This window comes from Sarcophilus harrisii, chromosome 3 (assembly GCF_902635505.1).
Source record: "Sarcophilus harrisii chromosome 3, mSarHar1.11, whole genome shotgun sequence".
Lineage (NCBI taxonomy): Eukaryota > Metazoa > Chordata > Mammalia > Dasyuromorphia > Dasyuridae > Sarcophilus > Sarcophilus harrisii.
The window spans coordinates 431,323,361-431,337,197 of record NC_045428.1 but is presented as its reverse complement, the minus strand read 5'-3'; the positions used below and the strand labels follow the sequence as shown (position 1 = coordinate 431,337,197).

Here is a 13,837-nt window from a genome sequence, read left to right as displayed (position 1 = left end):
CATTGTTTTTGAAGAATCCTGTGATTAAAAAGCCCAGTGCTGGACCAAGAAAGGAAAGCCCTTCTATACGGTATGATTTGTGACAATCCATGTAGTCATATACAGGGACATGTTGATAAATGTAATTACTATTTATTACAGAGTTCAAATATTTGTACTTGTAAGTAGTATCAATAATAATGAATTTAATGAAAAAATCTTAAATGGATGGATTTAGTGTGCCTTATCATCCACAAACTCCACAAAAACCTTTATTTTCTTCTTGTTGAACCAAGGGCAAAAAGCACATCATTATTAAATTGCTAGGTTGAATGATTTTTTAATAATTTTGTCCAGTATTCAATGTTTCCCACGTTAGATGTCTAGCTGAAAGTGTTGAACAAGGGAGCCATGAGTGCACTAATTAATATGCTACTTTTTTATAACAGCAGAAACTTAACCACACTGACATTCCCCTCCCCCTCTCACCAGCTAACAAAGATCCTGAAAAAATAAACTATGAATCTAAAGTGTTCTGATCATGCATTCAAATTTTGTGACTATCTCCATAATCCTAGTAATCAATTCAACTCAATATGAAGTGGGGAAAAAAAAACATGGATTAGGACTCAGAAGGCCTGAGTTTGAAGCCAATATTTTGTTCCTTCCTAATCATGTGACCTTAGTCAAGTCAGTTCACTTTTTTAGGCCTGAGTGTCCTCATCTGTAAAAGAAAATTAAGCAAAATGATTCTAAAAGACTTTTCCATCTCCAAATTTATGATCTTTTGATCAATTAAATATTAAGGCTTACAACATGCTAGACTTTGGGCATACAAAGATAAATTAGACATAGTTCCTGTTCTCAATGACTATCCAATTTTACGGGGTTGGCTAGTGTCTGCATCTATTAGCTCCTGAGAGAAGATTATCAAATTTTCAGTGTGAAAATCCATACCTTAGAAACGCTACAAAATTAGGACTTGCTTTATTGCTCTGTTGATTGTCTAGATTTGAGAAAGTGATAGAGAAAATGTTAATGTGTATTAAAATATAAAGTGTGTCATATCTTTTTAGAGAGCTGGTAGCTAAACATTTACTAGCACATCCTATGATATAAGACCTATGCTTAGAAAACGAGAATAAAAGCTACAAAGTGAAATCCTTATAGAATAGCAGGAGGGATATGAGGAAAGGACCTCATTTCTATCTGAGAATCAGGGATGGATTCATGAAAGGCATTGTATTTGAGCGGGGCATTGACATAAAGGAAGACTCTCAATATGCAGAGAAGTATTTGGAACATGGATTTTGGTCGTTGAAGTCCATTGCAAATAAGAGGAACATTATAGTCAAAGACATGGCGACAGAATTAAAACAAGTTCTGAAAAGTGGTAGTCCAATTTGACTAAAATAGAAAGTATGATTTTATACATGGGAACCAAATTGCCTCCACCTTCAAATGAGCTCTGAAATCCGATAAATACCTAAAAACATATAGAATGTGTTCAATAGTTATTATGAGCCTATTCTATGTAATGAGGCAAAATTGACCTATCATTCCCTCAAGATTCTCTTTTAGTGCTACTAATTAATTTAAAATAAGGAGTTTTTCTGGTTTTCTTTGTGTGGCTTCATGTATTCATTCACTCAATCAACAAATGTTTGTTGAAGGAAAGAACATGGTACTAAGTGCTGCTCTTTTGTCTTTCATAATTAAAAGTTTATAGAAAGACAGTGTGAAGGAGTTGAAAGAAGAAAGAATGAGAAGACAGGAGATGATGGTGTTTTATTATATGCTGCCACTGAATGGGTTAGTGATCTTGGGCAAATCATTCTTTGAGCTTTTTCCTCAACTGTAAAAAAAAACAGTATTAGACTTTTTTTTTTTTAAGTTTTTTTTGGTCATTTCTAGCTTGAAGATTCTATGCATACCAAATTCTATTAATGGGCTCCAGTTACCCATGAAATACTGCTATCAATTTCCAGACTCTTTCCCCTCCCCCCCCCAAAAAAAACTCAAGAACAGTGCAAGATAGTCTAGGAATCTGTGGCTATGGGCAGGACTAGAGAGCAGGCGGTTTGTAATATTTTTTTGTATATGTTTGAAAAGGAGATACTTTAAAACTCAAAATATTCTAGCAACTACTTTATGCTTAAGTATGACAATTGCTGGAGATGGGTTTTGTTTTTGTTTTTGGCTTTTTATACATTTTATCCTGGCTATAAGCTTCTTAGGGAAAAAAATAAACCACACTAACCAAAAATATGCTGCAATTCTTTTCTCATTCACTTATTGCTTCTGCAACTCTCATACCTTTTTTCCTTTCCATTTCTACTTACACTCCCTTAATTTGTGCCCTTATTACTTACTAACTAGAATTTGGTGATTGCTTACTAACCAGTTTCCCTGTTTTCAATCTTTACTCCAACCTACTGTCAGATTAATCTTCCTTACGTCAGTTCACTAGACACCTCCCAAATAAATCCTACTATATAAATCCAAATTCTTGTCTGTCATTCAATACTTTCTACAATGTTTATTAAACTTATTTTTAGCTATATTTTCCACTATCCACTTTCTCATACTCTAATCTCGAACAAAAACAAAATTCACTGTTTCATAAATAAATTCCAATGCTATATTACTTCTTTGCCTTTACTTACATTATATCCTTTGTGTAGAATGTCCTTACACACATCACTGTTTCCTGCTTTAATATTACTCATCTTTCAAGATTTCACACAAATGGTACTTCTTCCCTGTAGGTCTTCCTTGACCTTCTACTGAAGGGGGATTGCTTTCTCATTCAGCAAAATGTATTAAATATCGACTTACAAGGTACAATATAAGGCACAGTGCTAGAGCTGGGGATACAGAGAGGATATAGAAACAAAAGGACCTTACCTCTTAAGGAGATTACTTTCTACTGGAATGCAATTCTATTACAACTGATTGCAATTATTCATCTTCTATGATTTGTCCCTCTCTAGTACATGCATCTACCATGTGCCATGCACTATGCTAATAGACATTGGGAATTTAAAGAAAGGCAGAAAACAGTCCTGGCTCTCAAGGAACTCATAATCTAGGGAAAACAATGTGAGAAAAAATAACTATGTACAAACAAGATATAGGTATGATAACTTGCTTTAGAGGAAGGTACTAAGATTAAGGATGTGATTTACATTAACAAGAAAGACCTGTGTCAGTTGATGCTATAGGAGGACAGTCATACAGTCAAGGTTGAAAGCATGTGGTAGTACTCACGTGAATTGCTGTATAGTTCAACCATAAAAATTTACAAATTTAGAATCTGGGTCCTCTCCCCCCCATTATGGCTGAGATTTCCATAAACAAAAAGTGATATCATATCACTCTTTTTTTTTTTTTTTTTTTTTTTTTTTGGCTGAGGCATTTGGGGTTAAGTGACTTACCTAGGGTCACACAGCTAGTAAGTGTAAAGTGTGTAAAATCAGATTTAAACTCAGATCCCCTTGACTTCAGGGCTGGTGCTCTATCCACTGCACCATCTTGTTATCCCCATATCATTCCAATTTGAATACATATTACATATGCCTTAAATGTTCAGTATTTTCTAGACCAAAAATTCTCAAAGTATAGTCCAGGGACCTCCTGGTCAAAAAAAATTTTTAATGCTACTAAGATGTTTTAATTTCTAATATGGTAAATATTGATAGATATATGCTTATTAAAAAAGGATCTTAAGAGGGCCCTTAATAATTTTTGAGACTGTAAAGAAGTCCTCAGATAAAAAAAAGTTTGAGAACTGTTAGAATTCTTACAAGATGCTAAATCAGTTATCTAATTTAGCATGGTACTTAACAGTTTTCTAGCTCACTAATGTATTTAGTACTCATTGGAGTTCTACAAGATTCACAAGTCAGAGAGGAGTGGAGACGCAATTTACAAGTCAGAAGCCCACAATCCCACTCTTGGAGGAGGCAACCTTCACACCTCTAAAAGAGGATATAAAAGAACAAGCCCACTGGGAGCACTCTGGGAGATTGAGAAGCCAGGATTCAGAGAGAGCTAGAGGCTGAAGCTGGCAGCGGCAGAGACAAAGGACTAGAGGCAAGAGCTCTCAGAACCAAGGAGAGAAAGAGGCTTCTAAGAAAGCTAATCGGCCTATTTTGGAAGAGACAATAAAGGACTGGACGTTAACTCCTGGCTGCATTTGGAGTGATCACTTTGAACTGAAACTAAGGCTGCCTCCAGAAGCCCCCCAAGAAATCTGCATCCAGAGAACATTATAATTTAGAGAAGAGAACATTACAGAGAACAGTTGCAAATAAGAGAGTCAGAACTAGAGTCAGGAAGAACTAAAAAGAAAGCTTATTTCTGACATTAATTGTTACCATGAGCAAGCAACCTAACTTTTCTCTCCTCTTTTGCTAGAAATAGTTAACAAAATAAACAAAAACATAACAAAACTTTAATATCTGTTTTTCTAAGCCAATATGCAGCCTGTGGGGATCCTTATGTACAGTTTGGTGGCCCTCTGATTCTATCTGAATTTGACACCACTGCTCTAGGCAACCCTCTAAAGCTGTAAATTACTAATCAATTTTCTAGACTCCTCTCCCCCAACCCAAAAAACAAAAGAAAGCAACCCCCCAAAAAAACCCCCAAAACTTAACAATGCAAGACAATCTAGGAATCTGTGGCCATTGGCAGCACTACAGAGCAGGTGGTTTGTAAATTTTTTTGTGTATGTCAGAAAAAGTGACACTGTAAAAACTCAAAATGTTATAGCAATTTATGCTTATATAATGACGATTTCTGGAGATGGATTTTTTGTCTTTTGGTTTTTTTTTTTTTTGTTTTTTTTACACATTTCATCCTGGCTATAAGATTCGTAAGGAAGAAAATAAACTATACTAACCAAAAATATGTTGTAGTTCTTTCAAGTACCTAAAGATACAAAGGGAAGATGAATTGCATTTTTGCTCAGTTATTTCACTTACAATTTTGTAGTCTGTTCCTACAAAATCAACTCAAGGTTGAAATTATGAAGTGTTCTTCTTTACATGGCCCATTAAACAGTCTGCTCACTAAACTGATATATTGTCTTTTAAATGAACTCTAGAGTACACATGACTGATTTTAAAAGACCTACCAAACCAAGAAGTTTGTTATTTAGAAAAAAAAAAAAACAAAATACCCAATTGATATGATTGTCAAATATTGCTCGTTTTTGATTTGGTGGTTGCAATAATAAACCAACTTCAGTACCAAAAGGAGAATCCATTTATGTCACAGTAGCATTATAAAAAGTAAAATCCTTTTTGGATTTAAACACATCAAAATTTCTAGGAATGCTAAATAATTGGAGAATAAAAGGCCAGAGCAAAAGTAGCACTATATTCTGCATTTTTAAAATGTAAAATAGAAGGCACAAGAGAGATAGTGTGGCCTGGTGAATGGATGATCTTAGATCAGGAAGAGCTGAATTCAAAACTTGTCAACATGCTGCCTGACACCGACTAGATTGTCTAAACCTTGTGTATTCTACAATTCTCTGAGACTTTAAGTTTGCAGAACAATTGTCTAGTTTTACTGATAGAGTAAATTTCCTCACCAGGAATTTCCTATACTCATGAAATAATAGCTCCAGATTATCCCCAAACAAAAATAAAGGGAGGGGTCTCAGTATTTCTGTGATGAAATGATTTATTTCTGACACTGGTTATAAACTCATTTAGCTAACATTTATTAGGTGCCTATTATGTACAGAACCTAATATGATGTCAGAACATCAAAAGTGTTGAGCATCATCATACTGGATTTCTTAAGATAAAGCCAAGCAAAACATTTTATACTGCAAATAGGGAAGATAAAAGTAAAAATAAAATATTTAAGAAAATATAAAAGAAGTGGAAGAAAAAATAAAATACAAATGAACTTTCATTCATGTTTTATTCTGTGATCTCTTATAGTTCCATCTTCAATGACAGGGTTTTCTTAAACTCAGGTCCATAGGTCCCCAAGGGATTAGAGAATAGATTTTGGAGGGAACTTGGAAGAGAAAAAGAGATTACATCTTTATCCTCATTAACCTCTAACTTAAATTTAACATTTCTTTCTATTATGATTCTTTTTTAGGAAAAGCATTCTTCTGAAAATGAGTCCATAAGCTCCACCAGATTGCCCAAGGGATCCTTGAAATAAACAAAAAACGTTATAGATCTAGAGCCAAAGGGACTCAAGGGACATGTAGTCCAGCCCCCATATTTAAGAGATAAGGGAAATGAGGTCAAGGGGTTTAATAAGTGACTGGTCCAAGGTCACACACATAGTAATTGTCAGATATAGAATTTGAACCAGGCCCTCTGTTTCACAAAACTTTTCACTATAAACTTGCTGTCTCCCATCAGAATCATGACACTACTAAAATGATGGTGAAGTAGAGGATTATCCTGAGTACAAAGCAAGGATATGGGGAGAGGGTGGGTCAGTTGTAAAATTTTGCCGAGGGGCTCAGAATTTAAAGTCATAACACTAATTACAAACTTTTACAGTTGCAATATATGTCAGTTCAAGCAAATGCTGCTATCCACCTTTATACCTGAATATCCTACATATTCAATGCGATGATACAATCATCTGGCTGAGTTTTTCTTGTTAACATGAATCACTTCCAAATGTATTCACCTTAGAACTGATGAAAAAAAGAAATTGACAGTAGAATGATCTGTTCTTTACAGAATGGAAAAAGAAATAACTTTGATATAAAGCAGATGAAAAAGCTTGGCTGGCATTGTCCTGTGATTTTTGATATGACAGAATATATTTGTGTTTTAATGAGGTACTTCTTATAGTTTAGATATCACTTTTGATCATAGAGTACATTAAAGTCACAATCTAATATTTACATCACATCACAGGATGCTACTGTTGACATTCAGAGGGGGAGAACCTGTTTTGACAGGATAAGTATTCATGCAAATTTGGTGGAATTAAGAGTTTCTAATGAAACTCAGATTTTTCAGTGTTTTAAGTTAATTTTTGGCAGCATATAGTTTCCTGTGCCTAAGAGAAATTACGTTAAAATTTGGCCATAAAAAAGATAAAGAGTTTTGGACATCAATTAGCTTGTAACCCATCTAATTATTGTTTTGTGCATATAAAGGAATAAGACATATGGATTAAATCTCCATTAAAACACAGCAGGGTTTAAAAATGAAGGAGGAAAAGAGTTTTGGAAAATTCACTTAGCTTTTCTCATACCTTCAAAGTTTTAAAAAGTAGATCAAACTGATCACAGACATCAAAAGCTGGAGAGAATACTCTTTGCTAGAGAATTTGTTGATGGAATTGGTTTAGTTATAAGGGACAGCTGATTAAGAGAGTACAGATGACTGAAACACCTGCCATCCACCCATCTTAGAAAAAGCTCATTTATACTTTGGGCCTATGGTAGACCTAAAAACACCATTCATTCATTCATACACACAAGTTGGCTTCTTCTATAAGAAAGGGAGTGGAAAGTGATATGAGACCAGAACTACTAGATCTTTCTTTTAAAATTCTACATTGATAATTTATTATAGATAATTCATTGAACTAAATTGTATGTAAACAGTTTGAGTTATGGTGACCACCTTCCCAGCTCACTCTTTCCCTGCGGTTTTTTTCCTTAATCAATGGAGCTGTGAATAGCAAGTTAACAAAAAACTTCAATGCATTTAGGGGATGTTATAAAGACAATCTTGAGGTTCTGCTGCAATTCCGTGTTAGAAGGTATTACTACTTCTATAAGTATAATGATTATACCAATCATCTATTCAACTATCACAAAAGCCTGATAAATACCTATACAGAAAATGTTAGAAGGACCCATATATTTGACCAACAAGGACAATTCAACAAACAGTTATAATTGAAAAGGATTTGGGCAAATCAGCTCCAGGTGTGAAGTCATAGATCAATAGTTGGAAGATAGATATGCGAAATGAGAAACAAAGAAAGGATTATTGAATTCAAGAGTTTCAGGTACTCTACATGTATCTTCTACATTACTTGGTGCCCAGGATCTGTTTCTATGTGGGGATGGTGAACACAGTAGAACCTAGAACTTCTTGAAACATAGTATAAAATAAGGCCTTTTTTTCCTAACAAACCAAGACACAGTTGGCTTACTTAATCCAAAAATAATGTTTACATATTTCCAGTCTCTATACATACAAGAATTGGTTTCAGTATTGAAGTTATCTTAACCATATACAGAATTCTTAGCTAGCAGGGTAATAATAATCACCCTAAAGGTATATGTCAAATGGTTTCGTCCTTCAAAAAAAGGCTTATGAAAAAAAAGCACATTAACTGTCTCCATTTTTCCACAATTACAAATTATTCCTCCTAAATAAAATTAGTATGATTTCAGGTATGATGAAATCAACTAAATATAGATCCTACTTTCTCTACCAAAAACTTCTCTTTTTCCAGAGAAGCCTAGAAAGGTCCTGCTGTCTACAAAAATAGAGCTCTCTTGGATGTAGTGGGACATGCCTCTAATCCTTATTAAAGAAGACAGACTGAGGCTGATGGATCCCCTAATTCAGGAGTTCTGAGATGCAGGGAGGCTAAGGCCTAATAGTGAGTAAGCACTAAAATATAGCAAAAATATGGTCGGTCCATGGGAAAAGAGGGCTACTAGGTTGCCCAAGATGGAATGAACCAGTCCAGGTCAGAAAAAAAAGAGCAGGCTAAATTTTCTATATTGACCAGTATTGTAAATGGGTCCATGACCTACACTTCCAGGCTAGGTGATACAGAGAGACCAAGTATCAAAAAAATTAAATTAAAAATCGAGCTTTACAAATAATCCTTGATATGGAGAAGGAAAAATACTCTCATTTCACAATTAGCAATAAAGTACAACATTGAAGTATTGCTGCTAGAATTAAATGCATTCGTTTAGATTCATACTAAAGTATAAATGATTCCTGGTAACTAAGTGGTACACATAATAGAGTGCGGAGTCAGGAAGATTCATCTCCCCAAATTTGAATCTGGCTTCAGACTCTTACTAGCTGTGTGACTCTGGCAAAGTCACCTAACCCTATTTGCCTCAGTTGTATATTGAGGAACAACAAAAATAATAAATGACCCCACCATAATTTCCCCTGAGAGCAGATTTTGATAAATAAAATGCAGAAGGTATTAGATGCCCTGAAATGCTGGGTGAGCAGGACACTGAAGAAAGCCTAAAAACAGAGGATGATGATACAAACATTTAGCCTTTAGGTCTTGTGCTGAAGGGGACTTTCTCATGAAGGATAATTCAAAGAAATAGGTGCAGAATATTAGTCCATGACATTTTCCTCTTCAGGATAATAAAAATGATGGTCATTAAGCATTGACTTTGGAATCTATCATGTGCCTCAAAGTTTCTTTACTTAAAACTTAAGTCACTTAACTGCCATCTGTCTCAGTTTCTCCAAAAAGGGGATAATAATAAATATTACCATAAATGGGATAATAATAGCAACTACTTCCCAGGGTTAGTTTGAGTATTAAATGAGATAATATTTGTAAAGTACTTAGCACAGCTCCTGGCACTTAGTTGGTACTTAAATTCTAGTTTTCTTCCTTCTGTGTTGCTCTTCCTGGATTGTTTGCTTTTTCTTTTTTCTTTTCCATCAAGATATGTTTGAAGGATATTCCTTTTATCTCCTAAGTGCCATCAAACAGAGTTTAGGAATTTTGATGCATTTTAAAATCTCTAGTTAATCTCTAGCTTCTGGTTCCAAGTCCAGCCCTCTTGATCAATCCAAAAGTCAGGTAGGAGATAAACAGAAGAAAGGCTGTCTCAACTTCAGTTCATACAAAGGCTCATTGGTAACAAATAGAAGAATCAGTTGCCTCCAACAGGAGCTAGCCAACAAACAATAGCTTCCTTTAAATACAATTTCCTTCATTAACTGTAATGAGAAATAACAACACAAGGATATTATATGATGAATATTATATGATGAATAGGTTAAGAAAAAACCAATTACTCTAAAAATCATCATTTATCAAGCAAACATCATCTGTAGGCATATTTATTTATCTGGCCTTTCTGATGTCAACTAAGCAATCACCTGTGAAGGGTATGCTTTTACTGAAAATAAATTCTAAAATTAATAACCTAAGTATTTCTGGGTCTAGTGGCCAAAGTTCAGTATTCCAGCCACCTTAGGAAGAAAATATGAGTAAATCAATTTGCATTGAAAAGCTCCTTCATGAAGTTGGCTGGCAATGTGGCGGGCATCCCAGTCTGTTCAGAGGAGCAAAAATTGAATTCTGTTTTGCAGAAGACTGCTTGGTCCCAGTTGAATAATCTGCTGGTGCTGCTCACTGTTAGCAAAGCAGTAAATAGATTATGGGTAAACAGATATTAGCATTCTGATTAAACATTTAAAAACCTCACACCCCTATTTAAATACACATGAAGACACAAAAATCATGTTAAGGCTGAAGGAGCTCTTAGTCTTCCCATTTTTGGAACCAATTCTCTCTATATATAAATTGCTTTATATAGATCCATAACCTGAAATGTATATCAGTCACACATTTTCCAGAAGAAAATCTTAGTCTAAGGTCCTTAACAAACTCTAATGTAAAAACAAGTTCAATTGGATAACTGACTTAACTCTATGATTACTGATCAACTTTACTCATAATAATCACCCAATAACTGTTTCTTATCCCCATGCACTTCCTTTGGAAAAAGATCAGGCTGCTGAAGAATCATCTTTTATACCAACCATAAAAATACAGTCTTCTTAGAAAGATTCTCTCTAGTTTCTTTGGGATCCTTGGAAGAGAAATTTAATAATTTCTGGGTTTGATAACTTGGTATGAAGTCCAAAAGCTTATTAGGCCACAAATATCTTTATAAAATCATCTTTATGTCATACTATTTAGTATTAAATCAAGTGAGCATCAAAAATAATTAATTCATAAGTAGTATCTATAATGCTATAAAAGAAAACAAAATTGACCTTCTTCACCATTTGGGGCCTCCATAATTTATTACTAGGTTCAGATGGAGAAGGCTACCTTCAGAAACTTGCTACATTGAGGACATGAAAGATAACAGGCTAATCAGGGAGATGTGAGCTTGAAGTCTTCAGAATTCTGTCTAGACAAATGAGATCCCTTCTATTTCCAGATCATGCTTAATGCCTGAGGATGGAGTGAGCTGGTTGGATGCATGTAAGGACAGCACACTCTTAGCTTAAGCAGAGGAGGAGAATCATCCACTTGGGTAGGTAGGTGGAAACAGTGGGCAAATCCTTTCATTTCACTCTGACATTTCCACCTCTCTCCTCTGCCCAATGAAGAACTTTTTCATAAAATAGATGTCCATTATCTTTCCTCACCCATTGTTCTCCTTTACTATATGTGTTGCCTGTACCTTTTGGGTCATTGCCCACTTCAGGTAATACTGATTTAAGTCGGGGAGATGATAAACCCCTGATAAGCTCTGACAAGTTAGGTTGTTTAGATCAATTTTCGTGGCAATCCTAGAAATCCATCGAGCCAAGAGGTCAACCCCTAAACTCTTTCCATAACATGTGCTAAACTAGTCAGACTAGTAAGTACATCCCATCCTTTAACATTAAGGAAGAGGGAAGGAGACACCCATTATTTAAAATAGCCAGTGATTTTAACTTTGGAACCAGGTTTTCTTCAGTGATCTAAGTAACCCCAGAGTTCCATCGATAAGAATAAAGACAGGCCACCTGATAGGGTAAAGGCTTGAACCATCTACTGTTCCGGGCATTGGGTTATGGACTGCGGGGGGCAGAGGGAGGAAGCTGTTCTAATCTTCTTATAGGTTGTAAAGAATTCCTAGACTCAAAATAGTCCTCTCCATTCTCCATCCACGTGTTCTTTCCTTCACTTTTTTTTTTTTTTTTTTTTTTGATGTGGACTATATACATTCTAAGAGGGCGGGAAACTTTTTGTTGCCACTGTTTTCTTATGTGTGTTTTTGTTCACTTCAACTCAGAAATCAATCTGGACCACCAACCCATCCCATTCACCTGTCTCCTTTCCTATATGCTCCGAAACACCAAATATTAACAGCGTTTCGATCTAACCCCGAGGAGCGCTTATCCTCTTCTCCCAGGATTTCCTCACTCTTTAAATGTGCCTTCCCAGTAGCCATTCCAGAAGGCAACCTGCCCGACGCCTATGGAAGTCATGACAAAGTTGGGCGAAGGGAAAGGCTGAAGAGCCCTGAGGAGCAATTCAGGAAATTAATTCTAATAGATCGCTGGGGGAAAAGGGTAGAGAAAGGGGCATTCAGCGGGCTAGAGGGGGAAGGGGAACAGCCGGGGAGAGCGCCCACACAGAATCTCCTCAGGTAACTCCCCGCATCCTGTGCGCCCTAGGGAGCGCGGGCGGCTAACTGGGGAGCGCAGGCGGCTAGCAGCTGTGCCCACCCTCCCGTCAGCTTGCTGGGGCTGCGGGGCCGAGTTGGCACCGGGACTGTCAGGGAGGCCGCCGGCTGTGGGGGCGCGGAGCAGGGACTGGAGTTCTCAGTTCTATGTGAGGCTGGGGGAGGGGAAGGGATAAGAAGAGGGAAGGAAGAGTTAGTAAACACAATAATTAGGGGGGGAAAGGTACATATCAAAAACCTAAGCTAAGAAAACTGATGCGGGGGGGGGGGGGGGGTAAAGAGCGGTGGGAAATCCTCTGTCGCCGGAGTTTCTGTCTCTTATCCCCCACCCCACCCCCAGTCTCAGCGGGACTGACCTGCCAGCCGTCTCTCTCTGACATTTTTCCACAACAAATCCCAGGCTTTGGAAGTGGAGTCCCGTAACTGCTCACTGATTGATCTCCTGAGCTGGGGTTTCAGAGGTTTCCGCTTGCTGGTCATTTTAGATCCGTCTGCATAACGACCAGGCTCCCCACCACCACCCCCAGCTCTCTCCCGCAATCAGTCTCTTAGCAATTCCCGAAAGAGAGCGCCTCTTTCTCCAAGTCCCAGGACCCGCAGCAGGGCCAGACATGGGTCTGCCCAGCCAAGCTCCTGCACTTGTAGTCTCCACACATCAGAAAGGCAGAGAGGCGTTTTCACTGGGACCGCACCGCATGGTTAACCTGTACGCTTCATCAACTCTAAGGTTCCATTTCCCCACTTTCTCTCTTGTTCCCTCCCCTCCCGGCTCCTCTCTCTGGGGTTGTCTAGAGTCCCTGATTCATTCCAGGACCGTGCTCTCCTCTCTCCCTCTCTCTTTCTTTCTTCCCTCCCTCCCTCCCTCCCTCCGGAGCTTAAGAGTCTGGACCAGATGTGCAGCAACTTAGAGAGTTTCCACCACCCTTATTCAATTTCACTTGCAGAGCACAGGGGGCTCTGCTCCTTTCTACTCCTTCTACCTATTTCTTGATTTCCTGTATTTTTCTGCCTCAGAGACTTTTAAAACGTTTAAACAACGTGCCCTATCTGGCCTCCCTAAAATTGTAACTATCCCTGTTTTCCTGTGTTTGTGCCACGTGGTATCAATTATTTTAACTGTCATCCTGTTGTCTTGAATTCATTTGGGAATTAGGATATTTTGGAGAAGAGGATGTTTTTCAGGTGTGGTGCTTGGATCATGATACAATCGTTAACTTTTTCGTTTTTTTTTTTTTTTTGTTTTTTTTTTTTTAAGCTATCAATAGATTCACATGAGAAGAAACAAGCAAAATTTTTCATTCTGAATAGAAGAAAGAAAGCAGCTGCATGAAGTAATGTAGAGAGAATCACCTTTAAGCCAGGAAGTCTTTGGATTCAAATCCCACCTTGAATCATGCTGTCTATATGATCTTGGAAAAATCATTTATCTTCTTTTATAGT

The 13,837-nt window shown here is 37.0% G+C and overlaps 1 protein-coding gene across 1 annotated transcript in view; it reads right to left on the bottom strand.

Annotated features, from left to right (window-relative positions):
- The window catches only part of STARD13 (StAR related lipid transfer domain containing 13), a 285,280-nt gene extending 272,052 nt beyond the window's left edge, over positions 1 to 13,228 (bottom strand). Inside the window, exon 1 of the mRNA XM_031963687.1 lies at positions 12,754 to 13,228. Coding sequence (XP_031819547.1) covers positions 12,754 to 12,877 — 124 coding nt within the window. The 5' untranslated portion in view covers positions 12,878 to 13,228. The remainder of the gene's footprint in view (positions 1 to 12,753) is intronic.
- Positions 13,229 to 13,837: the final 609 nt, after the last annotated feature.